The sequence below is a fragment of the Paramormyrops kingsleyae genome, chromosome 17, assembly GCF_048594095.1.
Source record: "Paramormyrops kingsleyae isolate MSU_618 chromosome 17, PKINGS_0.4, whole genome shotgun sequence".
NCBI lineage: Eukaryota > Metazoa > Chordata > Actinopteri > Osteoglossiformes > Mormyridae > Paramormyrops > Paramormyrops kingsleyae.
Window position 1 is genome coordinate 7,074,302 of NC_132813.1, and position 26,564 is coordinate 7,100,865.

Consider the following 26,564-nt stretch of genomic DNA (forward strand, 5'->3'; position numbering starts at 1 on the left):
TCCCAAACAGCATGGCAGACTTCAGAGCACCTGGTTGAAGTCTTTCCGGGGGGGTAAGGCAAAGTTTATTACCCAGAGCAGCCGAAGCCGGTGCTCCTGAAACGCCACACACCCCCATCTAAACGCAACAGGATCCTAAACGGCACGGCACAGGCTCCGAAAGCAAATATTTACCTAAACAAACAGACACCCGAGATACGACGCAGGGTGGCCGTTATCAAGACCCTACAATTCAGGGAAAAATTAACTACCGACGGACACATTAACGCGGCTCCACTGCGCCTATCTGAACACCCCCCCCCCCCCCCCCCCAACTTCTTTTAAAACTGCGATGCGCCGAAATGCACGCAGAGGCTGTACGCGCAGATGTTACCAGTGCAGTAAAGAGCACTTAAAAGATCCTTATAAATGATCAAGCAAGTGCAGAGAGGAGATAAGTCTCGGGTATAAGGAGGACAAGGCGCAACACCGGGCCGGGACCGATCACTTTCATTTTACACATTTTTAGGAGATCTAAAGGGGTGCTCGTCTGCTCCTCATTCAAGCTGCATCTTTGTGCCCCCCGAAATCCCTTTCCCTACATTTTCAAAGCGCACATCCACCCGTCACCCTAAATCGACCCCACCATTCATCTCTGCACTCCAGCCGAAGCCCAGCAAATTTAAAACACAAGCTATTAAAAAGAAAACTAGAATTTCACAAATCTCATGCGATGTTTAAATCAAACCCAGCATGGCTCGTCTTTCGGTGTTTTACAATTAACGGGAGGGTTAGATGATAAACGTTCGACATGGGAAATAAAACTGCGGCCACGGAGCGGCTCATGCATACGGGCAGCACTTACCATACGACGCCGAAAGCTCCGTATCCGATCGGCCTGTCGGGCTCCACGTCCAGCTGCTGCTGCTGCAAGTGGTGCGAGTGCTGGTGCTGGTGGTGGTGGTGATGGTGAGCTTTGACGGCCGCGGCCGCCGCGGCTTGGACCTGGGCCGGAGCTGCAGCCGCCGCCGGTCCAGGGGCCTGTCCGGGAGCTGGCGACGGGAAGTAGGGCTGCTGCTGGCTCGGGTTCAGCATGACGGCCGCGGCGGCGGCGGCCGCTGCAGCCGCGGCGGCCGTGGAGGCGTGCTGCTGGACCGGGTGCACAGCGGCCGCCGAGCCTGGGGGATGCTGCTGCTGCAGATGATGCTGGCCCGGGTGATGGTGGTGGTGGTGGAGATGGGGCGGCGGGAGATGCGGCAGCTGGTGGTGGTGGTGCGGATGGTGCGCCGCCACGGCCGAGGCGCCCCCGTTATACGCGGCCATCATCTTGGCGGCGTTGCTAGCCGTGGTCCCGCACAGGGCCATCCACCCGACAAAGCGAGGGTGAGGAGTAAAATGTATCCCCCTCAGAGATTTTACAAGCGAAGAAAGAAAGATGGAGAGTGGCGAGGGAGACGGGACCTAGGCAGGTGGCTGTCGAACGGTCATTTGGCTACAAAAGGCCTGGCACACAATAATAATAATAATAATAATAATAATAATTAAAAACTAAATGCATGCCAAAATATAAAATCAAACAAACGTGGCAACTGTCATCATTGTGTGAGATGCCCTCACTCCCGCTGATGCGCCAGCCCCATCATTTCAACCATCTGACCTACTTCCTACCTTTACCTTATTTTTACGGGGACAATATTTATGCATTAAATGCCGCCGCCGCAATCAAGACTGTATAAATGCATAATATCCCCAGCCTATTAAAAAAAAAAGTAAAATAAAAAAAATGGGGAAATATAGATGCGACAGAAAACACACCCGGCTCCCCCCTCAATAAATAAATACTCCACGGCCCTAGACCTCCTTCATGTTGGAAAGCAGCGGACCTCCCCCCTCTCCGCCGGCGAAACTCGTCTGGTTTCTCTGGCTTCTGCAGTGAAAACGAGAGCCCGGATCCGGACGATCAGACGCTCATCTTTTACATTTCCCCATGTTTGCCTTCTTGTCAAACCCCGCGCTGCCGCTGCCCGCCCGCCGTCGGTGCCGCGCGCAGTTTTGCAGAAGTTGCCGAGGGTGAATCGCTGCCGTCGAGACAGCTGAAATATTGTTGTTGTTTTTTTTAAAAATTATTTTTAAGGGTCAAAAAGCCAGCAAACGATGGAGACAAAAAAATCGCCTGGCGTGTGACAAAAAGCTCAAAGCGTACGGTGCCCGGACGGTGCAGAAACGATGCCTGGCCAAAACACAAACGCGTGAAAGATGGGGAGGATGTCTGCGCGCGTCGCGGTCGCCGTTTTACCGATGAACGCCGGCTCTCAGGCCACCTGTAAAAAATGTCACAATCCCCGCAGCTGTCTGCTTGCAGAAATCCGGATCATTTTGACCAGCACTCGCTATCCTTCCTCCCGGAGCGCGGAAAACGAACTCTTCTTCCCCAGGATCGATCGGTCAACTTATTTTTTTCCATCGGGTCTGGGGAGGGGATGGTCGCTCGTTAGCTCGCTCGCCGCTTTGTCACCATACACACCGCCGACATAAGTGCGAAATTAAGAAAATTAAGATGGAAACAAAAATAAAACACCCGCACCGGCTTCTCCGTGATCGAAAACAAGCGGGTGGACTGACGACACCCCTCGGCCGGATGGTGCTGCCAGGACCTAGGAAGGGGCACGCGCAACCCCAGCTTCTCGGGTACCGGGCCGTCCCTGGCGTGATTGACAGAGCTTGGACCAGTCAGAGGAGGGAACTTTGACACGTTTGAGGCGGAGGGGCCAATCACCGCAAGCCAGACAGGGACGAGGGACTTACTTGTAGACGTAAGGTTTATGACACTTAAAACTGCCGCCATTATGGTTTGGACGGGCTCTAAATTGTATTGCAAATGAATGCAGATGCTGATCCCAAATGGCGAACGAAGGGCCCAGTTGCACTCAACGACTCTAGGAGACACGCAAACCAATCAATGACCGCCGAAGAATAATGATCCTGTCGGTTACGATGGTACGGAAAGTGAAAACCATTACCTGTATTTATTGGTCGCAGAACCGGACGATTTTACAACGCGGTAATTAGCAATTCAGCCATATAGATTGCTCCTGTTAATCAGCGGTAGGTATTTTGTGGTTTAAAACGTTTTTTGCCATTACGCGCAAGAACATATCTGGATATTTTAAAATAAATGCGGGAACGTGCCATGAGATTAAAATAGTTGCGCTGACACTTTTTATTAGAGTAACCATAAAGAAAATCGACAAGTGTCGGATAATGTCATCTGCCTGGTCTGATAATAAAAGATCAGTGGACCCGCCCCTTACAAGATTTTAAGTCAATTGAGATGAATCTCTATGTGTCTATTTACGCCCCCTGGTGTTTCCACTAGCGAGTATCTATAAACGATTAGAAATGGTGCCTGACTAGAGTCACAACCCGCCCAAGGTTGAAAATACGAGGAATATTACTGGGCAAGAATTAAATCTCATCCACCAATCACCAATCGACAATCGTGCTTTCACTATCACTTTATGTAATACTGTATTATACTTATTAAAATAAAGGTTTATTTCTAGACCACAGATCCCTAGAATATAAAGTATTATTAATAATACATTTACTTTAATCTTTTCATGTTTAGAGGACGTTGGGCATTCATTATTTGTCTCAATCACCTGGTGACTATTGGTAAGTAAAACGGTGATTTAGCGGTGAAAATAGAAATTTAAATTGCCGTGACCTCACCAGGAAAACCTATGATGATAATGACAATATTTTAAATTGTCGTTATATTTTAACATTACCTGTCTAATTTTAGCATGTGGACATTGTAGTGCATTTTGTCCTTTCTGGTTCCCAGCTTTATAGAAAATTAGCGCAGAAGAAACCAATGACTAAACTGTGAGTTACACATATCAACTTAAGCAAAGTGCCCTGGCATATTTGTTCAGGGAAAGCGGTTTATTTATGTTGAAAGCAGCTCTTCCATCCTGACCCCACTTCACATGCACACTAATTCACAGAAATAGCAGATTCAGGTGTATTGCCAGGAGAAATGTTTCGCAGAATAAGGGCATCACAGTCTGAATCTATTTCAGGCCTGTAAGGCGGGCCACTGCACCAGAAATCTTCAGCCTAAATAAATGATGTTTCTAATTAAATATTGGCACTAATTAAGAAGGAATAATTAATCCCCAGCTCAAGCTGGAAATAAAAATTTTGTCCTTCATAACTATAAGCCTAGTTTTCCTGGAAAATGTAGCCATGCTCCACATTTGACCATGACTAAATGTAACCAGATTCCCAGACTTTGTGGCTTGGGTGTCACCCCGGTCCCCTCGACAGCTGGGGGACTGGGGAATTAAGAAGCAGTGAAACAAAAATCATGCAAGACCAAGATTGCTGAAATTGCTTGGCTGGCATGTTAATAAATCAAAACAGCAAAAAATGTCCACTAGGAGTTACCTGTTGTCATACTGTAGAGCAGCCTCCCCCCCCCACGAACCAGAGCATCACATCACATATCACATTTATCCACTTTTTCTGGAGAGGTAAACTTTCATATCACAGCATGATGCAAGTCACACAGCCCAGCACACAACCAGAGCTACCCACAAAACATGAAGGTTGTTATATATTATGAAATACAATCTTTTTATTCATTTTATAATGAATATAATTGATGTTATATGACCAAACTGTGAGCAGTGCCAGATTCCATATGGCGTGGTGCTGTTGTATTCTAGACATGGCAATTAACTTGAAATAAACATCCAGGTGTGTGTAAATAAATCATCACAGACATATATTCCTGCTTAGAAATAAAAACAAACAAAAAAATATGTAAACTCAGGATATAAACCTTGTAAATAATGTAGAGTTTTTGAAAACATAATTGGAGGCAGCGTGTGTGCCTATAATTAGAAGGTTGCCGGTTCAAACCCAGCCTCAACACATCCGTGGGTCCTTGAGCAAGGCCCCCAGCTCCCTGTAAAGACGATTTCCCCACGGGGATCAATAAAGTATCAATTATTATTTCATGCCCAAACTCCTCCAACTTTGAACACCTTCTTCCCAAAGTTATCCTTTCATATTCCCCAGCATCTCTGTATCTTATGATTGTTAATACAAATATCTACAACTTATCGGAGAGCCATTAAATAATAGATATTGCCAGCTGGGCATATGAAATCCCTAACGCTGTTTGCAAAATTCATAGCCTTTGCCACTGTTCAGCAAAGTATTTAAACCTCCCCTATCAAAGGAGCGATTATAGCATCGTCTAAATATAGTGCAGCAGGTCCATCTGTTCCACAGCTTTTCAAGATCATCACAGATTACTGCACACTGGATGTTGAGTGCAATGCAACTGACGCAATAATAAAAAAAAAAGAGATCCGGCAACGGCAGGCATTTCTTCTGCATAAATTGCATTTTGTCATCAACGCCAAATCTTATTCCTGAAGTGCTGCAAGCTTAGCCAGAGCACTGGGGCCTTATGAATCTGAGGATGATTTGCTTTGTATGTTGGGCTGTGAGGATGTGAGCACTCAGATGCACTTAGCTCAAGGCAACCCCCAGGAGGGACCGAAACATCACACACAAGCTGAGAGTGCGGAGAGTTGAAAGTCCGCACTTCCTGCTCCCTGCCTCCACGCGTACCAGCCTTGGAGCTCCGTAGAACCGGATTCAGTGACACCCCCTCCCGGGTCTCCCCCCTCTTCCAGCACATCAGCCCAGGATCCAGTGCTGTCCAGCTCCCCTAAAAGCATTTTAGTATTAAATAAAGGGATCACCCTGACTCATTTCGATGGGTTAGATGGGTTATGGCAAGGCCCATGCATACAGCAAATTGCCCCTTCTTCAAGGGCGGTGTTCCTCATTGAATTTCAGATGGGGGGGGGGGGGGGGGGGGGTTGGGTTGGGGGTCAGCATTTACTTTTTAAAACCTGGTTAGTAACCTGCTTCCCTTGATTGTTAGTTAATTAAGTAGGTGCACATTACTGGACAAACTGTATTGCATTTAGATTTAAAAAAACTACATATATATATTACATAAATAAACACATAATAATACAAATAATTAATAAATCTGATGCTCAGGATAATTTGCTTATTTTTTTATTCAGTCACGGGCCGCCACACTGGCTTCCGGGAGCTGCCAGTGGCCTGTGGACCACGCAGTGAAGAACACTGTGTTTAGGGTGTAGTGCAGTGAGGACCACTGTGCTAGGGTGTGGCAGATATGAGAGGAAACTGCATGGGTCTTGGTGACATGTGGGACTGGTGTGAGGAGAACAGCAGAAAGGAGATAAATGTCTCTTAACACCATGCAGCCAAAGTGCTGAAGGCTCCATCAACCATGACTTAAAGCAGATGTTCTTCATAAACATCACTTTTGCATTGCATGCATGTTTTAAAGAAAGTCATTTACGATATAGTAGCTGTGATGGCGTCTAGGTTTGCCACAAAGATACAAGGTTCATGATCCTTAAGCACATGATGGCTGAGAAGGCCTCACCTCAAGGTTCTCTCCAGTCTCATGGTGGTAAAGGGGAGTGGTCTGGTGCCCCTCCCCTCCCAAGGCAGCGATGTATTTTAGGTGAGCCCCCACCTGCAGGGAAGCATGTGTCACCCTCTTGATGCTGTATGCAAACACTAGATTCAAAGCTCGGATTTGATGCCCCGTTCCACGCTTGTATAATTTATGCCATTTCACCTTGCATGCATAATGGATCCGTTTGATGCAGTGGTTGTCAAGAAAGTCTTTCTTGAGCGCAAGAAGAGGCGCAGGTCTCCGTGTGCTCGTGCAGTGCTGTTGTTCCCAAAATACACCAGCCTGAAGAGAAATATAGCACTTTGGTAAATGAACAAAATTAAAATCAACTAAAGAGAGACTAAGGGTACTGTCAATTTTCCTTCAAACAAACTAACATTTAAATGACCCGCTCTGGTTTCAATTGACAAAAAAAAGCTTAATAAATTCAGTGCGTCGGATGATTTGAATGAGGCAAAACTGAAACATGAATCTCCTCGAAAGATAGAAAAAGGGTTGGTAGATCTATATATAAACCTATAAATACCTTAAATATAACCACAAAGTGCGCTGTAAGCATTCTAAAGAATGCTTTCGTTGCTCAAGTCAATTTATAATTTAGAGGGGAATACGGTAAACTGGTCTATTAAAATCCCAATCGCTGTTTGTCCTCTGAGATTTGATGGCACGTTTGTGATCTTTAGCTCTGGCCTGAGATGGCGGATCGGCGACTCACATTTCTGGACCGGGCACCGTGTCCCAGTTTAATCCGGCACGTGGGACAGGAGAGATCGCAGGCAGAAAAAGCCTGCAGCCTGTAAACGGAGCAAAAGGCAGGTGGCTGCAAAGTGCGCGCACACATAGGCGAAATGTAAAACGGGGCGATATCTCACCCTTACCCGCTCAGCAATGAGGTGATCTGCCTTCTGGCTAAATCATTTTTTAAATTACTCCAGTGATGATAGCCGCGTTTAATGCTTAGGTATATCAAGATTTTATAGAGGGGCTTTATATGTTTAACTTGGTAGCTTCTTTTGAAAATAGAGTAAAAGCATAAAATAGCTCACCGTTTCCATTTAAAGAACAGCTTCCTAAAACCACAGGAACGCTTTTTGTTTTGATGATAGTCAATTTTAATCGCGAAAGAAAATACGGGCACTAGAAGAAGGTGTTCTATCATCACTTTTTAAATTGATCAAGATGAAAGAAAAACAAACAGTTTGCATTAGTGAGATCTTCGCATTTCAATAGCACGAGCAAACACGCTGAAAATGGAATTTAAGAGCGTGCAATTAAAAGATACACGGGAACACGAGGAACTGAGCAAGTATCAACAATTTAATCACGACCTATAAAACCTATAAAAAATAATAATTAAAAAAACAGCAATAAATAATCAGCACTGTTGTACCAATAGCCTGCTGGCCAACTGAAATTTATCACACAAGAGGTGAAATGCATGACGAGAAATCAGAAATACGTCTACAAATCAATGAAATTAGCATTGCGGAGCTAAAACCAACTTTTCCCATATTGTGCCTTGCATGACGCTTGCAGTGACATACAAGTAACCACGATCCTTAAACTTTAAACTACCTGGTTTCACTTTCACAACCTAGTTTTGACTGACATTACTCATCACAGAGTGGACTGCGAGGTCAGCCAGAAAGAAAAAGCCTGATAGAATTGTTGATTTCAACCAATGAAGTTAGTTAGGTATCAGAGATCATCTTTCTAGTTAAAGTGAGAGAACGGATTTAGAAACGCTGTTAATCAATATAGAGGTTTTTGCCACTATATAATGGCTTGACATAAAACCACCTCTCTTTTGCTAAAGCACCCATATACTCCTGAAGTTAATTACGGACACATAGTGGTTCCCCATCTCTCTTGTCTGTGCTTAACTGGATCCCCTTTGCAACCACGGCTGATGATAAGCCTGTACTGGTGTCATTGTGACCTCATATGTCAGTCACAAGAGCACCACAGGCGACTGCAGCAGGTCAGGCTGCCATGGAAATGAGGAGAAAGAGCAACTCGACTCCGCGAGGAGGCAGCGTGGAAAGTCACTTATCTCAGGTTCCCAAAAAAAAAAAAAACAAAAAAAAAGTTTTTTCAGTACGTGTATAGTTTTGGTGCTGGACAGGGTTCTCTTAAGTTGTGGGTTTGATTCCTGTGAGTGAAGTTTGTTTTTTTCGCGTGGCTCCAAAGATGTACAGTTTAAATTAGGGTGTTTGTGACCTGTGATGGATTACCATTGGGGGCAGAATGTACCATTGCCCTTTCCCTTCGCTTCCAAATATAGGCTCAACGATTAGGGATGCTGGATGGAGTCTCAGCGCTGCAAATAAATGAATAAAACACAACAACTGGATATTACTTATTTATTTCATATGCATTAGGCATGTGATGGAACGTCATAATGCCTCGTTTGTGAAAGATAAGCAACACGAAAGCATTGTGGCGTTTCTAAAATTGAGCTTCTTTGCCTTACAGCACAATGAGCAGGGTAGCGTTGGCTGACCTCTGGTACGGAGGAACCGCTTCATTTTTAGATCATCGACTTGTTACCAGAGCTGTTTTTAGATTCAGGTCCAAATCTTCACCTCAGCAATGAGATGAAACACACAAGACAGCTTTCATCATGTTAAAAACGCCACGCTGCATTTCGTACATTATTGGCGCCAGTAGAATTTAGTGCTTTTTAAAATTGAAAGTTAGGAGACTATTTTGTCAGCATCAAAAAGAAAAAAAAATGTGGTAAGTTCGTAGATCATATAAAAAAACCCAAATATTTACTTTTATCGTTACTGTGATATTTTTGGGAAACGCAGAGTCTTCATAAGCATTCCTCAGTGTTTCAAATTGTAGGTCCGTATTACACACCACTCCAAATCTTTCCTGCACTCTGTAAAACACTAATAGAACAGATCCCCGAAGACAAGGCATTAAGGCGTTTAAGAGTAACACGACCAATACTCCACAAACTCAAGACTCTAAAAACTGTTATTAATAAAACAAAGATATTCAGAAATCCGACCGTGTCAAGCGTATGCTAATGTAAGTGGGAATTCAAAGTTATTGAGAAAGACACCTGTGAAGGAGAGACGAACAGAATGTCTCATAACATGAAACTTCAAAGGATTTACATATAAAATGCAGATTATGGTCATGAATAGTTTTGCATAATAATACTACCGTGAGACTCATTTGACTAACAAATCACATGGAGCCATTTTTCTACAGTGACAGGAACGCGGTTTATAGAATCTGAAGCAACAAAAAGGAACGATTTTTCTTTTTTGTTGTTCGCATGTGGCTCGTTCAAATGCATTCTTTGTTGCCTAATCTAACAATAGGAATTTGTCATAGATCGACGTGTTTCAGCATTAAAACAAGACGTTATGCGAATGATTCGTAATGAAACAAAGCACTTCAAATAAAGTACCATTGGCCTAAAATTAAGTGCAATACGGAAATTAACCAACTTCTATAATATGTATGTGCATTTACTTTATATGCGAGTGGATTTCAGTTGTATAAAAATTGTTCGAGCTGCCTGTTTATTATGCACGTGATGGCGGTCTTGTGTACCTTTCAATATCTGTGATTACATAATCAGAGCAGGGATGCGTCAAGCGCTGATTGCTGATTGCAATCTCCAGGAAAGGGGCTTAGCTGAGGCCGCGCTCTTGCGGGAGGGCGATGCAGCGGAAGCCTTAGCGGAGGCGTCTTCGCGGGTGGATGGCAATGGGCACCGCGCCAGGAGTGCAACGCACCGCAGCTCTACTCGCGATCCGCTCCGGGGGGAATTTACAGCGATTTCCGGGTAATGAAGGCAGCACAAAGGTACAGGATTCTTTAGCAGGGCGCTGGCCCCTCGCAGGTTTTGTTGTCACGCTTTTCCCGAATGGTCCCCACTAAAAGGCAGGGTTTGCGGGGATGCACCTGCGCGTGGTACTGACAGCGAACTCAGCCCTCACTTGGCAGTTAACAGCAATGCAGCCTGTATAAGATGCCAACGACTAAATATTTAATCAAAGTGAGCATTTGGCAAGGCTTTGCAGTGGGGGTTGCAAATGGCCCCAAGAAAAAAGTATTGTGCCAAAAATCAGAACAATGCTTCAATAAAAGCGAAGGAGAAACAGCAATTTGCAGATAATCGTTCAACCCAAGGGAAGGATTTCCCGGTTCAGAAACACTTAATGATACGTAACCTTCTTGTTAGTTTTGCAGACTCCATATGAACTAAACATTCTTAATATAACAATTGTCATTTTGTTTGTCCTAATATGCAGTCATCGATACGAAAAAAGGTTGCATTTCACATTAATGATTATTGGAAAGCTTTTTGTAAACACCTAAATCATTAAATGAGGAACTAATGGTTCGCGTACCTTATTCTATTTTGAATGGACTACTTAAGCAGTTTTGTGCTATATCCAGCTTAACGTCATTTCTTCCTCGAAATATTGTTTCCGTACCTTTGGTCTGTCTGACATTTGAGGTTTTGTACTTCCAGAGTATCGCTATACCCATACCAACCCAGGTTTTCGATGGTGGAGCACCTCTTTGTTGTTTGTGTGAAACATACGCATCAGCGAGAATCGTATACCGCCGCGAGGCAACAGCGCCCTCTATCTACAAAAGGTTGTTCTTTAATTGGCCTCTGACAAGTCGTTCATTCCATTACTCATATGAGAGAGGCTTATGTACGAGTTGACTTAAACGGAAAAAACGTCCTTAAAGCTGTTGTTCCATGCAAATACATTTATGAAAGGGGAAGACATCCTATGAACAGTGGACTGCAAGAAACAGGATGAAGAGTACAAAGCAGTACATCCATTATAACATACTTAGATTACAGTCGTGAAAGACAAGTTATGAACACGAGGCTATGAAAAATAAAGATTCTCACAGTACTATTTTTTGGGGAGGACAACTCGGAACAAGGGTGGTCTGAAGAGGGGAGGTATTGCAGGATGTTTTCGGTTTACATTACAAGTGGTTGTGTTTTAAGAGGTACAGTAAGCGAGCTCAGCATGCTGAGAGGGTGTAAGAATGGGAAGGCACCCAGGACACATTGTGGAGCACTTTCATGGTTTTATTGGAGACAATGGTTGCAGACATCATAAGCGTTTTTTTTTTTTTGTTTTGTTTTTTAAGCAAGACGGCAATTAATTTACAAAAAGAAAGATTTTAATCGTATTAGTATTTCCAGCAAGCACTGTTTGTCAGTCGACTTACATATATAAAATCAGAACCAAGTATACCGGAAATAGGCTGAGGTGGGACAGGACTCATGTGTCTGCAAAACGGATTGTGAACAATCAGGAGCTGAGTTAGTGTAAGCCATGGGTGCCACACACAGATTTTAGTGTCACATAAGCAACTCGAGGTGTTCCGAGAGTGACAACCCCCCCAGACAGTCTCAGACATGATTCTAGGTGGTGGTGTGTAATCGGAAGACAAGGTGCAACGCCAACAGAATTTTTGGCATGGGGTGTGGTGGAGGGGGTGGGGCGCGGTGGAGGGGGTGGGCCGCTTTCTTCGCCTTCAAGCTTGTGGTACACAGAGAAGTGCATGTCATGTAGGACTGGGTGTGAGGAGGTGTTTGTTGGGTCACAAAGATTCCTGTGGTGTCCCTGTTGTGACAAAACTCTATACCCCCCCCCCCCCCCACATTCTCCCGTGACACGTTCCACCGCAGCCAAATCATGCGCCCGGTAAGTCATTTCAGAGGTGACAGTGAACCGAGTGGGCCCTGTGGAAGGAAATGTGCAACAGTCCATTTCCTCATGGGAACGGAATTCCAGCGAGACACAACAGCCTGCAAAGGCTTTCAGCAAACAATGCAGACAGAGCTGATTGGTATCATTTCAGGAGCAGAGACTCTAACCCAAGGCACAACAAACCGACCAGCAAATAGAAAGCGCACAAAAGTACAAATGCAATTGCAAAAGGGATTTGTTATTAGAACAGTACGGATGTTTGTTTCCCCACAAAAAAATAAAAAACCCTTCTTTTTAAATGCATTATACAAGCACTGGTCAGTTAGGTGCTCGGAGTTCAAGTACAAACCGTTGAAGTGAGCCCTGTTAGCAGTCACTGCTCCCGTCTTTATGCATGTGTTCCTGCTGCCACCCTCCCTTTCCTCTACTCCATTATAGAATATTACCATTGTGAACCACTAAACAGACCCATAAATCTCTGTATTACAGGTAACAGAGTCTGATACACCAGCCATGAGTAATAAAACGGTCTGTTCTGTGGACCTGTCCATTATACAACAGAATTCATCCGTTTCATTGGGCAATATCACTTCTGTAAAGGAAAGGAAAAAAAAAAAAAGAAATATATCCAAAAGGAAAACAGAATGATGCAAACTCAACTGATGCGGTAAAAATATTATTTTAGAGTACTTTATTGAAAATAGGTAAGCATAATTAAAGATGAGTCGATTATGCTCATTAGTGTACGAACACCTGCTTTGGGTCGGTCTAACAATTGTAAACCTATTGAGCAAAACATCTAATGCAGTGTGCTGAGATTTCAATTTGAGTCAATATTCCTGACAATGGAGGGAATTCTCATTCTTTAAAATAAAAACAAAAGACACTGGAGCTAGGATGACAGGAGTGTCAAACAGAAGGAATTACCAGTTTTATTTTCCCAGTGGAATAAAGGCTTAAATTAATGGTGCATGCACTGCATTCTTTGTTAAAAACATGGAACATACACAAATTAACTTTGTGTGCCTTGTGTTTTTTTTTTTTTTTAATTTATTTTGCAAGTTACTTTGACTTCTGTTTGACCACTCCGCCCAAACTGTTTAATAACGTTAGATTACAATTGGTTCAAACTAACCTGAACCATCACACATGCAGAGAAAAAAAATCCTGAACTCAAAAGCATTGAGAATGGAAAATATGACCCAATGTTCACCCCAGATAACAGTGCTTATTTGCACTTTATACTGACTTCCCTACCCACAAAGAGAACATATTTCAGAATATTGTCAAATTAAGAGGGTGGGGGGGGGGGTCATTTGACTCCCCCACAGCAACTCTCCCTTTCCCTCCTCCATGATACAAGGGCTGCCTGCATTGAAAGAGTATTTCTGAATCTTACATGTGTAACCCATCTGGGCAAAATGACAGTTTCTGTAGAAATCAAAAGTGACAATCCTCATCACTCAGTTACCACAAATATCACCAAATCTTTAACAACTGCCTCTGCAATGTGTGATGTCCGATCTCCTTATGAAAGCCCTCGTTCTCCTTTAAGTGGAGGAATTAAAAATTATACTGTGCATCTAAAGACTATTAACCATATACTTAAAACATTGGGACCACATGAAAAAGAACCGATGTTCTTTGAGATTTGAGATTGACTGCCAAAAACTGAAAACAAGAATCAATAAGCACCAAATCAGCACTTTAGTAGGAAGAAGCAAACAATGCCCACCCACCTCAAGAAATAAAACTTATTGTTTCCAGTATGTTTGTCAGCAGTAATGGATTTATATCCAATTGATGTTACCACCCCCCAATAACTACTAAAAGAAACAAAGCAAAAATAAAGTAATGCATAGCAATGTCTCATACAGCATAGTAAAGCTTAGCATGGCACAAATTATAAGTAGTCAAATCTATTATTTTTAGCATAAGAATCCTGTGCACAGTGTGTCAGGATTATCAATAGACACAGGGACATTTGCATATTGCATTTGCAAATCACACACACACTGAAACTTTCAGGCATTAGAATGAACCACAGCTGCCGGATGACAAGTGTGAGACATCATCAACACGAGACAAGACAGACCGGCCGACGGGACTCATTCCAGCATTTCTGCGATTCCACATCACTCTGTTATAATAACAGGATGACCTATCAACCAATCTGTTGTTTAAAGACATGCACACAGATACTATCAATCTCACACCTCCTGCACCCAAACGAGCAGAGAGCTGGTCTGGTGCCCACCAACATCCGGTTTTGCGGGCTTTTAACGTTGCCATCGAAAAAGGGAGAAATATCACCAATATATAAAACAAGCTTCAAATTGGTAAGTGCTTTCAATACAATTTTAGGGGGCAAAGTGAAGAATCAGATTAAGAAATGAAAAATTCACAGTATTTCAGCCCCATATCATACACACCACATTAACAGTTAATTCCTCGTCTTGAAATCTCACAGGAACACATCTAGAAAGACGTACATCCCGGCGATCACGCGCGCTGCTCCAGAGAGCAGCCAGCCTTTCCATTTCACTGAAGCCCAGCCCTAAGGCCTTGCTATCCCAAAGCATGGCACCTTTATTCATCGGTAGCTCCCCCAGGTTTTGAAGCTGTAGGAAACAAAAAGGCCTCTAAAATGGACTCCCCCCCCCCCCCCCCAACAATTTTTTTTCTCTTCGCAAACGTGTTAATGCCAAGTTGTGTAGTCACACTTGACCCAGATGTCCTTCTGGCTTTGTGCGAGCCGCTCTATTCCCACCCCCGCTTGGCGAGCTAACTAATGAGGTACAAGACATAAAATGCAACAGCTGGCCAGAACCACAGTCGACCTGCTACTGTTGCACTGTGCAAAACTAAGCAGTTGTCTTCCGCAATTATATATAAAAAGGGGGGGGGCAGCCATTTATGAACAGGGGATTGGGGGGGGGGGGGTGAGGGGAGCAGACCCACCATCTGCGATGCATACGTAGCAGAGGTAATGAGGTAAACTCTTGAAGACATGCAGACCAATTTTTACAGACTTTTGCCTTTGCTGAACTAGCTGGGGCAGTCTGCAGCTCACACGCCGACGAGGTGCTCCTCAACCTTCTGGGTAATTTGGAGTGCAACACCAGTAATAGCACTGGGCTAAACAAAAGGCAAGCTCTTTAGGGACTAAGATTAATTAAAAAGGGCTCAGTAAGTTCTACATACGTAGAGCACAAACCGAAACCTGTGACTAAGGATTTGAAGCAGCAGACCCTGTATGCAGGCAGAAGCTGGTCTGATCTGACAGACAAGCGGAGGAAACAACAATGATACCAATCCACAGGCAGATAGGCTTGCAGACAAGGTTAAAAAGAAGAAAAAAAAGACACACTAAACACCAGCTTGAACTAACAACATCTCATTATAGGGTCAGTCCAGAGGCCTGGACTGTCCACTTACAACGCAGGCCACCCGCGAACAACAGACACAAGTGGGGAAATGGAACAGACTCCCCAGCCTGGGTGTAAGCTGGAACACTACACCACAAGAAAGGCTGGTGGGATCAGACTGGGAAACACCGACGACGACAGGATCACCAGGCCAGCAGAAAAAAAAGATCCGAACAAACTTACACCAAGACATAACAGTGCGGAAAACAAAACGACGACAAACACGGACGAGTGCAAACGATACTTATTCCGACACGAGGACATGGACGTGAAAAGTACATTTAGTAATGTTTGCGAACCTTGTAAAATGAAAACAGACATTGTGCAGGTACACACAACCAAATTAAAATGAAAGTTATGTCCCCAGTAGCAATTTGGTATTGAACAACTGTAGATTAAGCACAAATTATTCAAATCACTTAGGGAAACTGAAACAAAACAAAAACCACAAAGGAAAGCAAATAACCAGCTTTTAAGTGATTTTTGGCAATAATTGTTTGTATTGGTATACTTTGTGAAATAATGGCTTTACTAATTCTACCTGAGTGTCTTTTTAATATTTTGCTTTTATTTAGAAAAACAAACAGCCAAAAGCCATTCTTAACCAGGGTTAGTATTTATCTACTTATTGTGATAGTCATATATAGATCTATTTCTAGAAGAAGAATTTAGTTTACATAAAGTGCTAATTTCGTTATAATCAAATAAGTTATGGAAGCGGGGAGACAGCAGGCAAAAAACCTGTCAATTTTAATCCTAATCGAAGAAAATGGAGAGCAAGACTGAGAAGATGCAAAGATGTAGCTTCGGGCTGGGAGATTAACCCCTTGTCAGATGCATACGGGGGAACGACGATATAGACGGTGAAGATTTCAGAAATACAGCGAGTGACACAGTTATCAATCTGGGTGAGAAGGGACCCCGGGGACGGTAAGCCACTCGCCTGACAAACGAATGCTTTTCGCAAGGTTGATTCTTCACCAGTCACTTCTATAACCATAAAAAAAAATAAGATTCACCGGGAGGGAAAGGGGAAGATAATGTCCAAGCGAACTAACGATTGAGAGCAAGACAAAATAATGCAAAATAATGTCGAATCTGGCGCAAAAAAAAAAAAGAGGCAGCGTCACTTTTAGACAGCCAAATTTAACAAGAGACTGCACCTGTTTGTGCAATGAGATGCTATCATGACTGAAATGCACGGTAGCACATTTAATTTGGTTCTAGGTGATCCCATGTTGCATAAGCTTTAATATGATAAAGGAAAAGCGACGGAGCCTCTGTGGTCGAACCTCTCCATCGTTTATCCAAACTCCACAACTGTAGTATAGCGACATGGAAATAATTACTACATTGACTCAGATTCTCCCACTTTAAGTTAATTAAATACTGATCTATGTATGAGGGTCAAGTTTACAATCAACAGAAACTCACGACACCGTTAGACCACAGTAGCGTAACAGTTCAGAACAGAAGATGTAGAGGAGCAGGAAACTCCTGTGTCACTTGTCCGGACCCGGACATGCCGCTCTCCATCTGCGATTCTGGTTCTGTTTCATCTGTCGTCCAACAGCAGAAAAGAAAAGAAAACAAAAAAAAACAAAAAAAACACAGGCATCGCCAAACAAGACGGTCCGTCAATACTGTACGGTGTGATCTCCTTTCCAAAATAAAGTTAAGACAATTGTATCCCCCAAGGCCCGACATCTTTCCATGCTCAAATACCAAGAATCTATGCTTTTGTTTGTCCAGCAGAAAGACTGGATGTTCAGTTCCTCCTGTTGTTTTATCCATTTTTTTCCCCAAGGCATCCGCTTGAAATCACCTTTCCCCCCCATTATGAATTTCAATGTCGCACACAAAAAATGCACAAATGTGCCTGTATCAGTCAACCTGGATTCAAAAGGAAATTAAGAGCAGAATCTGATTATGATTCCCACCCCCCACCCCCCATGGAAAGGCTCAGGAAATGGAAACAATGTCCCCATTACCTCTTACACCCCCCCCCCACCCCCCACAGTGCCGTGAACCCAGTGTCTGTCACAGCATAAGGTGTTACGTCGATCCATAGACATAGGTGAAGACTCTAACAAAGTCTTCAGACCTGGGTACTGGAGTCTGTACCAGAGGATAAAAGGAACCCTTTGCTCGGGGTGAAGTTTGGGCAGCCACACACCCTTTGACGGCTCCACAGCAGCTCCAGGTCTCCGACGGGAGGCCATCCCGGTATACTGGATTTTTCTGCCTCTCCCACACCGACCTTCGCTCCTCTTCCTCTCTCTGCTTGTGTTCTCTCACGACTCTGCAGTCTTTATTACAGGATACGTCTCCAGTTCCTCTATGCGAGTGACGATTGTGATTAATTTTGAATCTATTGAGTCTGACAAAAGGAGCCAAAGGCAGCCCACACGCCTTGTCTCACGGTAGTGTTCAGGTGAAGGTCATGTGACTGTGCCGACCTCACTGATTGGGTCCATCTTGGCTCTTGTCATAAAGAACAACTCTTTTTGGATCTGTGGGGAAGAAGGGAATGACTTGATTTCCATTATCAAAATGGACTGTGCTGAAGTTCAAGAACTTCAACAACTTACTGTGGCAGTTAAGTACCATGGGTGGAAAAAGAAAAACTCAAGAAACCGTATTTCTGTCTTATGTACAGTCACCCCTCCAGATTCACAAGTTTGACATTCACAGTTTTGCTTATTTGCGAGTTAGCCGTGACCAATTTAAGGGGAATATTTTTGGATGACACGTAAGCAGAAATGTTCACAGTACTGAAAATGACTCGGATCAAATAAAATCATATATAAATATTCATGTTATTTAATATTTGACTGTGTAAGTGCATACTATTACATTATTTTTGGTTTAAAATAAAGTCTTGGATCCAGGCATCTTGGCTTGGGTACTCCGCACATCTTTGTCTCGGCAAGCAGCCTTACTCATGTGTTAGCTTTGTGACCGTGGAATCTCGCGTTTCTCACATTACCTTTTGACCTTTTCAGTGCCGTCAACTTAGCATTTTTAATAATGGAATCAAGTATTACTCGCAAATTTTCACATTCGCGGGCATCTTCTGCCCCTAAACCTCTCGAACGTGAAGGGGTGAAAGTACATGGCTGCGGGCCCAACATTGTAATTAACGTGCGGTTTAATCAGGAATTGCACAATAAATGTAATGTATGAACAGAGGAGCCCGAGTAAAACCCCAATGCCAGAAAGAGAAGGTAAAGGTCACCTAAAATATCCTTCCCATATGTCAAAACCTAGAGAATGACCTTTACTGGGTTAAAAAAAAAAAACAATCCCTCAATTACAATGATTAAATGTAAATGCTTGCTTACCTTGTTTTTGCAAATTTAAAATATATTCCATTTCTGTAAAATAAGAACAAACAGTCATGTTATGGAAAGCAAAAATTTCACTTTGATATGCTAACAGTTTCATTTTCTAACAATTTAATAAACCTTTGAGATCCCAGGTGTAATTAAGGTTCCCCACCGTTATTTTGCAGTTAAAATCGATAGTGTAGAATCAAAGTTCATAGAAACAGTCAATGAAGTGACTTATTTCACAATTTTTCATGTAAAGATAGTTCTTTGGTATTTCCGCTCGCAACACAATGCTGCACATTTGTAACGTCTTCTGTTTCAAGACCTGTTACTATGCACGTACAAAATATATGTAATCCAGTGCTAACATTCTGCTGCATACAAAGATGACTGATGATTCTAGCAATGTACACAGCACCTAATGTAATGGAAGACAGCGGGGACCTCCATCAAAACAGGATCTCAGAAATTAGAAGAGCAGGAAAGACACGTTGTGGACATTTTATGGCACGCCAATCAAGCGTGACCTTCAAATGGGTAAAATCAGACATTTTCAAGACCAACGAGAGAGTTGCTGGAGAGTTACCTTTAGTGTGATAAGTTACAGCAGCTCTGAGATTGAAGGAGCCCCAGCTATAACTCCTATCGAAGCCCTTGGAGTGACTCGGCTCTCTGGCAGGAACCACCATGGGGCTAGCCGAACATGCCTGCGGGGCCTCGTCTTTCAACGAAGGAAATACTATTGCACCTATACTGGCCACCCCACCTTCCTGCTCATCCAGTTCGAGTGGCTGCGTTTGTGTCCAGCCCTCGCAGGCTAGGCCTGCAGGAGAACATGCTTTTAAAACACTAAGGGTTTGGGGGCTAGTCCGCACATCTGGGTCGTAAGCCTTTGGCATGGGTGGGTTCTCCGGACCCTGCAGAGGGGTAAGGGAGGCCCGAGTGCCAGGGGCAGCAGCGCAGTCCCCCTGGAAAGACACATCCACGGCCCGGTTCTTCATAGCCTGTCGCCCCGCAGTCCCATCGGGACCAGCACTAGGCTCATTGATGAAGGACAGTCCCCACTGGTTCTGGAAGATATCTCCCAGTGCTTTCTGATTGCCCGGCACAGAAGGGGGCTCGGCCTGACGACCACTGGGAAGCGGGGGTTGCATATTCGGAGGGCCTAGCGGGTAAACGAAAAGGCTGGGCTTCCTGTGCTCGCCCACTGTGGTGAAGGGGGCAGCCGACGCGCCACTGCTGCTTTCAGAAGATGATGCTACATTCTCACCCGCCAGGAGAAAGGGAGCCAGCGGAACAGTACTAGCAGCAGCGGGGAAGAGGGGTCCGGACTGGGAGCACTGGTTCCCTTGTCCAGGGACAGGGCCGTTGGTAAAGCTGGCCGAGGTGATGGTTTTCATTGCAGACATGGGGACCTGCGGAGGTCTGCCAGGCACTGGGAGAAGGGGAGCATCCAATCCAACCTGGGATGTTTTGTTAAGGTTCTCCTTGACTTTACTTGCATAACTGATCTTGGGGACAATCTTAGCACTACTGTTGTCCACGGGAAACACAGGCGGCGGTTTGAACAGAGTCCACGAGTCCTCTTTTGCAGTCACCACGGTGGCGAGTTTGGCCTTACTAAGCCTGTCCTCGTGCTTTTTCCCAGAGCCAACGGCCTTGCCGTCTGAGTTCTTGCGTGCCTGCTCCCCTGCCGAAGAAGCACCCGTCGCCAAGCCCGTCACCGGCCTGGCACGCGTTAAGGCAGGGGGCTCGGCTTTCGGGGTGGTCCTGGGGGAGTCGGCCTGCGAGCCAGCTGGCTTCTCGGCCGACTGGAGGTGAGCGGGGTCTGCTTCCAACTTAGGTGGCGAGGCACTGCTCTGCTGCATGGCTGCTGGCAGAGTCACATCCTCGGCATACTTGCTGCCGCCGCGTTGGGATTTGCGTTTCTTAGGGGTGCCGCAGCCGCTCTCGGAACCACTGCCATCGGTGTCGGGGGCCGGCTTACTGGAATAACCGTTAGTGAGGAGCCCAGTGAGGCCCACCACGCCGTTCAGGAGCGTCACAAACTCTTTCTTGCCCTCGTGAGTTTTAAAATCCGAAGGCTTGTCATTCTTGCTGTCCATACTGTTTTTATTACCGGGAACACTCTTGCATCCCTCTACTGGGAGATTGCTAAGGAACTTCCCAGCATGCTTCAGTCTTAAGTTTGTATCTAGCTGTGTGTAGCCATGACCATTAATGGGATATGTGATGCTAACTGACTCAAGTGCAGAAAGAATCTTCTTTCTCTCTGTAATGTTACCATTTAGTTTTCCATTGCCTGAAAACAGAAAAAAAAAGGCAAAATGTCAGAACTTTTTTTTTTTTCATGACGTGAAGTTCAGATTACAGGTTCTAAGGCAGTTCCAAATCTCCACTGACTAGAAACATGGTGAGATTTCCAGGAGAATGTTGGAGCAGGATGACTATGTGAAGTGGAAACCTGCCAGGGACAGCAGAGGCAGGCCACATACCTGAATTATCACTCCTTTATAAAATAAATACATAGATAGATAAATGAGCAAATAAATAATCAAATAAATAAATCACATACTTTAACCACCCCTGGTTTTACAAGAAAGTTGTGGAACGGAAAACTCAACAAGCACTAATCACATCACACCATCACAGCATGAATGTGACTGGACCTGCTATCCATTTTCTTTTTATTTGCAACTAAGGTTTCCAGATTTGAGAAATGCCTTCTGAAGCCATCACAGGAACCACTCAATACTAGCCACCTTTTATGGTAATTATGGTATAAAGCCATTTAAAGATTAGAGGAAGTAAACAAAGTCACCTGGTCCCACATGCCAAAAATAATTCACATGCAAATATTTCTCAAAGTCATTGCAAAAGATGGAACTCAGCTGTGACTGGATGTTTTGCTATTATATCCAGAGACTTTATCCTTTGGCCCATTTATCTATTGCATTTAGTTGTACATACCACACTATGTCATATAAAGTGTGTCACGCTACTGGTGTTTTAAGATAGAAGGGAACAAAGAAAAATGTATAAAAAGTGAAAATAACTGAAAAACTGGAAAAGATGTATCAGTGTAAGGCAGGACTCAGTGCCACGTAAGAGAAGACGATCACTATAAATTAGAAGAGTACACAGTTCCTGTGGCTATGAGCTGCAGATACAAAATGTTTAAATGAACATAAAAAGGACAAGGCGACTGAGATACCCAAGAGATTTCACTGAGCGGTTCAGATCGCAAAAGAAACTGCCAGATACCTCTGGTAACCCCGAAAGACGCACGGTCTTAAAATAGAAGCACGCAATAGACTTACTATTCAAAACACCGACATCCGCCACACTAGCAAAACCTGCGTGATCCGGCACTTTGCGGCGTTTACGCGAAAGGAATAAACACGTCAAACGTTAACACTCCAGCCTCAATCGACCTCCAACACGGCCACGCTTCTCAACCTTCGACATTTTGAAGCGCTCATTAAAGACTTGGCTCTTGTCGCCCAGAGTCTACTTTCTAAAATACGTCGGTAGGTCTCCCTCACGACCTATTTTTACCCCCCACATATGACGCGTCGTGCGACCCGGGGGGGGCGGCGCGTTCATTCATACCGACTTTTCGCGAACGGGCGAATCGGCCGCCGATCGGCAATCGAAGCCCTCCGACGCTCGAGCCGAACCGCGAGAGCTCGCGACGCCCGCCGCCTCGCCACGAGCACGCTCCCTTTCGGCTGGAGTTCGGACGTGCGGCTTGTGCTGCGACGTTCAAACTGCAAGAGCAGCACATTCCACAGTTCAGCAGGACCTGCGGCTTAGATATCCCACTTGCTTATATTAATCTAGTTGCCTGGTTAGCCGTCCCTTCCTGACTACTGCCCCGTAAAAGCCGCGAGTTAACGCATCAATTCAATTTCACACACGATTAACGGCGAAAGCCCGTACGGCCAGCTATATTGCTAGTGTTAGCAAACTAGGTTACAACCACTAATAGGGAGTGGTTTGAGCGCTGTCATTGGGGACAGCTTAACTTATTCCGTACATGACCAAATATCACTTGCATATAACAGATTACTAGCTACCACCAGAGATCCAACTAGTTTTCTATGTGGGTCACTGGATGAAGAAACGAGACAGGCGTGTATTTAACGCAAAGTAAGCCAGCCAAGTAGTGGGCAAAGGCAGATCGGTCCTCAACTGTTTTCACTCCTAAAATCCAACGTCACCCATCGTCCCCAGGGGATATGAAATACAGTTAGCAACAGATACTTAAACGCGGCGTTGTGGGTGGCCTATGTCTGGAAGGGTATCTGAGCGGGGGGCTAGAATAACGGTATGCTACCCCCGGGCTGCACCGTCTGGCAGGCTAACAAACTTGATGGGTCATGGTCCCGGATCGCGGAGACCGCAACTAGCCAAACGGCCAACACTTCCTGATAACATCTGCATTTTATAATGCAGACACCACAACCTGGAGAATATCGATTAATCTAGTTAGTGTTTTACAAACCAGCACCCCTCCGAGACTCGGACACCGATGGCTAGCTGCTTTAGCCAGCCGAGAGCAACAGGCCCGTCGCGAAAAGGCGAGCCGACGACACGGCGACATGGCCGGAGCCCATTTTAATAATGCAGAGTGTAGACGACGCTCTGGTCCAACTTAACATCGCGAATGCCAAACCACTTCAAATATTAAACCAGTTTTAAAAAACAAGTTAGTAACATTTTTTGTTTCCATCATGGCGGACAGGAAATAGCAACTAATGCAAACCAAAAAGCAGGAACATTCCAGCGGAGCCGGCTTGTGTTGCTGGGGAGGCAAAACGTGTGCTCGTGTTTCTTTTAAAATAACATTTCAGCTCCTGTTTCCCCCCCCCACAAACTGTCTCTACTTGGAAGCCTACTAAACACGAGCGATCCGGGAAACCCTGACGTTAAACAGTCAGTGATGTCGGGGAAAATCCGAGTTAGGAACGGGCTGGAGCCGGCACGCAAGGTCAATGCCCGTCCGCGGGCGACGAGCCGACTGCTAACGCGTCCACAACTAGCTAAAGCACCGGGCGCAACTTCCATGCAGATAGTTCATTTGCGGCTTTCACGTGTCCAAGGGAGACACAAGACCCCGAATATAAACACCCGACCTGTTTTCTTCGTCGCCGTTTCCTGCTGCTGGCAGTGACTCGAATCATTTTTCAGCGATTTCTTCGGCCGACCGGGGCTCCTCTCTTCTCCATGGCGGGAGCGTTTTTCGTGGGCCAGCTCGCTGGGCCGCTCCTCCATTGAACTGCAAGGCGAGAGTCTCCGGCTCCAACCAGCGTACGACCAGGGCTCGCCGAGCGAGCAGTGTGGGGGGAACTGCGCTGCCCAATCACCGCCGGCGGTTTCAGGGAAGCCGCTGCGACCCCATCGCTAGGGCGCTTAGTATATTCCGCCGCCTTCAAAGCAGAATCCCAGTATCAACGTCAGCAGTCTGCTGGAGAAGCTCATTTTTTCTCCTGCTTTCCAATGTTTCCCGTCTAAAATTCCAGCTACAGCAGAAGAACAGTTACCATCGAAGTGAATCCGCGATTAAAACCTGGCTTTTTACAGAAAGAAGAGAGACCCGCACAGAGATCTACAATAGTTATGTTGCAATATGTTGTATAATCAAGTTTTGTAAGGGAAGCCGGGGTGTAGCGTTTCCTGCTTAGTTAGGGTTACATGTTATATTAATGCTACATTGAAAGTAGTGTAATGTTGTGGCATCAGCCAAAATATCACCCCCCCCCCCCGAAAATGTATTTTCCCCCCCCTCTAGTTCTGGCATAATGCCACAGTGACTCATAATCTTGTGATACTTTGTGTACGCAATATCACCTGCTACTTCTTCCCGAAAGATTAGTGGGATTCAGAGAAAACTGCAACCTTCTGAAGGTCGATAAGAGATCTGGAGAATATATTCAGGCTTCTGTAGACCTTTTTAGGGAAAGAGCAATGAAAATGGGTGCAATATCATCAGGACACGAACGACTATTCATTTAAAGATTTGGTGCATATAACATGATAATTGAAGACTTATATTAAGTGTCCAAAATCTCTCCAGCCAGAAGTCATATAATAATAATACAAATAAGCAGTTAACTAAAACGGCACGTGACGTGCCTTGTTCAGTTTTATGTAGAACTAGAAAAATAATCAATACGAAATGTCATATTCTATTTTCGGATATCGGTATGATTATTTCCCTGCAGTTTAATTACTTTCTGGTTTTGCTGAAAAGTTATGACCGGTCATCGTTGTGGGGTTCTCGTAAGCCAGTGACAATCCGTGGTGGGAATCCGGTCAGCCAATCAGGGCCGAGACGCCGAACGTCCCTCCCACGCCGTACGGGGATTTGGAATTAAAACAAGGAATAAAGGAATTGTGATACTTGCTCGCGACTTTCTTTACAAAAATATAGTTTAAAGCTCGACTGGGCTCTGCGAGAAATTCACACGATCCAGTTGGGAGTGCTTGGCGTAATAAGCAGGCTTTTAAAGGCAAAGAAAATCACAAGACCATTCAAGGAGTGTTAATTACATTCCAATGTTAACGAAAATTCTTTTTTTCTTACGTGCGAGTGTGTCATGACTTCACTTTCTGCAAGCATTACACGTTTTAAAGAAAATGACTTCAAATAAAAAATGAGTTCAGTTAGAATTACTTAGAAATTACGGAACAACGAACAAAGATCGTAGGATTTTAAAATTGTGAAGAGAAAAAAGGTCAAGTGGTTTTAAAACTACTGATATACGTACAGTATTGACTCACAAACAAGGTTTAACTGACAAGGACAGCATCGGACTTTGATTCACTATGCATGTTTAGTTAGTTGGCTTGTTTGAAACTATTTCACAATCCGAATCAGTAAATCATCTACGAAGCTGTACTGTGACTTTACAGTTTAACTTCCCTTCATCTAGGAACACGTGTTTGACTCGCCATACTTCAGTTCACTGTATATATATAGGGACAACTAATCAAACTTAAAATATACAAAATGAAATCAGTAGACTTTTAATGTAACCGTGACAATCACTGTCACGTTTCACTTTATCGTGACAATTAATTGCATGCTATTACACACTGACCAAATTAAAGCATGAACGACACAATTAAGCCCCTGTATTCTTTACTGTGAAAGTCTTGTCACAATAATAAAAAACAGGTTGACTTTTCTTTGTATTTATTTATTTAAACAAGAACAGTGCACAATAAAACATTAACCTGATACAACAATTAAGGAAAGATGAATCGTACCAGGTTTTAGCAAACATTGTTATTTTCTGCCCGTAGTCCCTGAACAGGTAAATGAAACCATGAATTAGAATAAAGTGTGAATGATGTATAAAATACAGGTCATAAAGTCATACAGACATTTCAACCCCTTAATATCGCATCCCTAATAATATAAAATACAGGTCACAATAGTAAAACACTTGCACACATGTGCACCAACTCGTGAATGTGTGCACATTTGCTCTGACAATATTAAACTACCAAAAGACATAAAATAAGCTCAGTTGATAATTTGTTCCATAGATTTCTCGCTGAA

The 26,564-nt window shown here is 44.2% G+C and overlaps 2 protein-coding genes across 7 annotated transcripts in view; both read right to left on the minus strand.

The window, feature by feature from the left end:
* The window catches only part of nlk2 (nemo-like kinase, type 2), a 46,067-nt gene extending 43,382 nt beyond the window's left edge, over positions 1–2,685 (minus strand). For all 3 annotated transcript variants that reach the window (XM_072700989.1, XM_072700988.1, XM_023836325.2), the window contains exon 1: positions 845–2,685. In XM_072700989.1, the coding sequence (XP_072557090.1) occupies positions 845–1,344 (500 nt within the window). In that variant the 5' untranslated portion in view covers positions 1,345–2,685. The remainder of the gene's footprint in view (positions 1–844) is intronic.
* A 10,212-nt stretch (positions 2,686–12,897) lies between these two features.
* Positions 12,898–24,742, minus strand: nufip2 (nuclear FMR1 interacting protein 2). 4 transcript variants are annotated; one of them, XM_023836320.2, is made up of 4 exons: positions 24,133–24,742; positions 19,581–21,296; positions 19,007–19,039; positions 12,898–18,175 (listed from the first exon to the last, which is right to left on the minus strand). In XM_023836320.2, the coding sequence occupies exons 1-4, from the start codon at positions 24,269–24,271 to the stop codon at positions 18,123–18,125; spliced, it is 1,941 nt and encodes a 646-aa protein (XP_023692088.1). In that variant the 5' UTR covers positions 24,272–24,742; the 3' UTR covers positions 12,898–18,122. The 4 variants fall into 4 exon arrangements, with proteins under 4 accessions (XP_023692088.1, XP_072557084.1, XP_023692086.1 ...); XM_072700983.1 differs by lacking the exon at positions 24,133–24,742 and adding an exon at positions 23,763–24,035; XM_023836318.2 differs by lacking the exon at positions 24,133–24,742 and adding an exon at positions 22,607–23,751.
* Positions 24,743–26,564: the final 1,822 nt, after the last annotated feature.

Coding starts and splice junctions, on each gene's coding strand:
- nufip2 (XM_023836318.2), bottom strand. CDS start 22,781: ATGTGCTGCTCTTGCAGTTTGAACGTCGCAGCACAAGCCGCACGTCCG. Junction 19,040..19,580: donor TGTAACTTATCACACTAAAG/GTAACTCTCCAG, acceptor CTTATTTTACAG/AAATGGAATATATTTTAAAT. Junction 18,176..19,006: donor TTTAAATTTGCAAAAACAAG/GTAAGCAAGCAT, acceptor TCTTCCCCACAG/ATCCAAAAAGAGTTGTTCTT.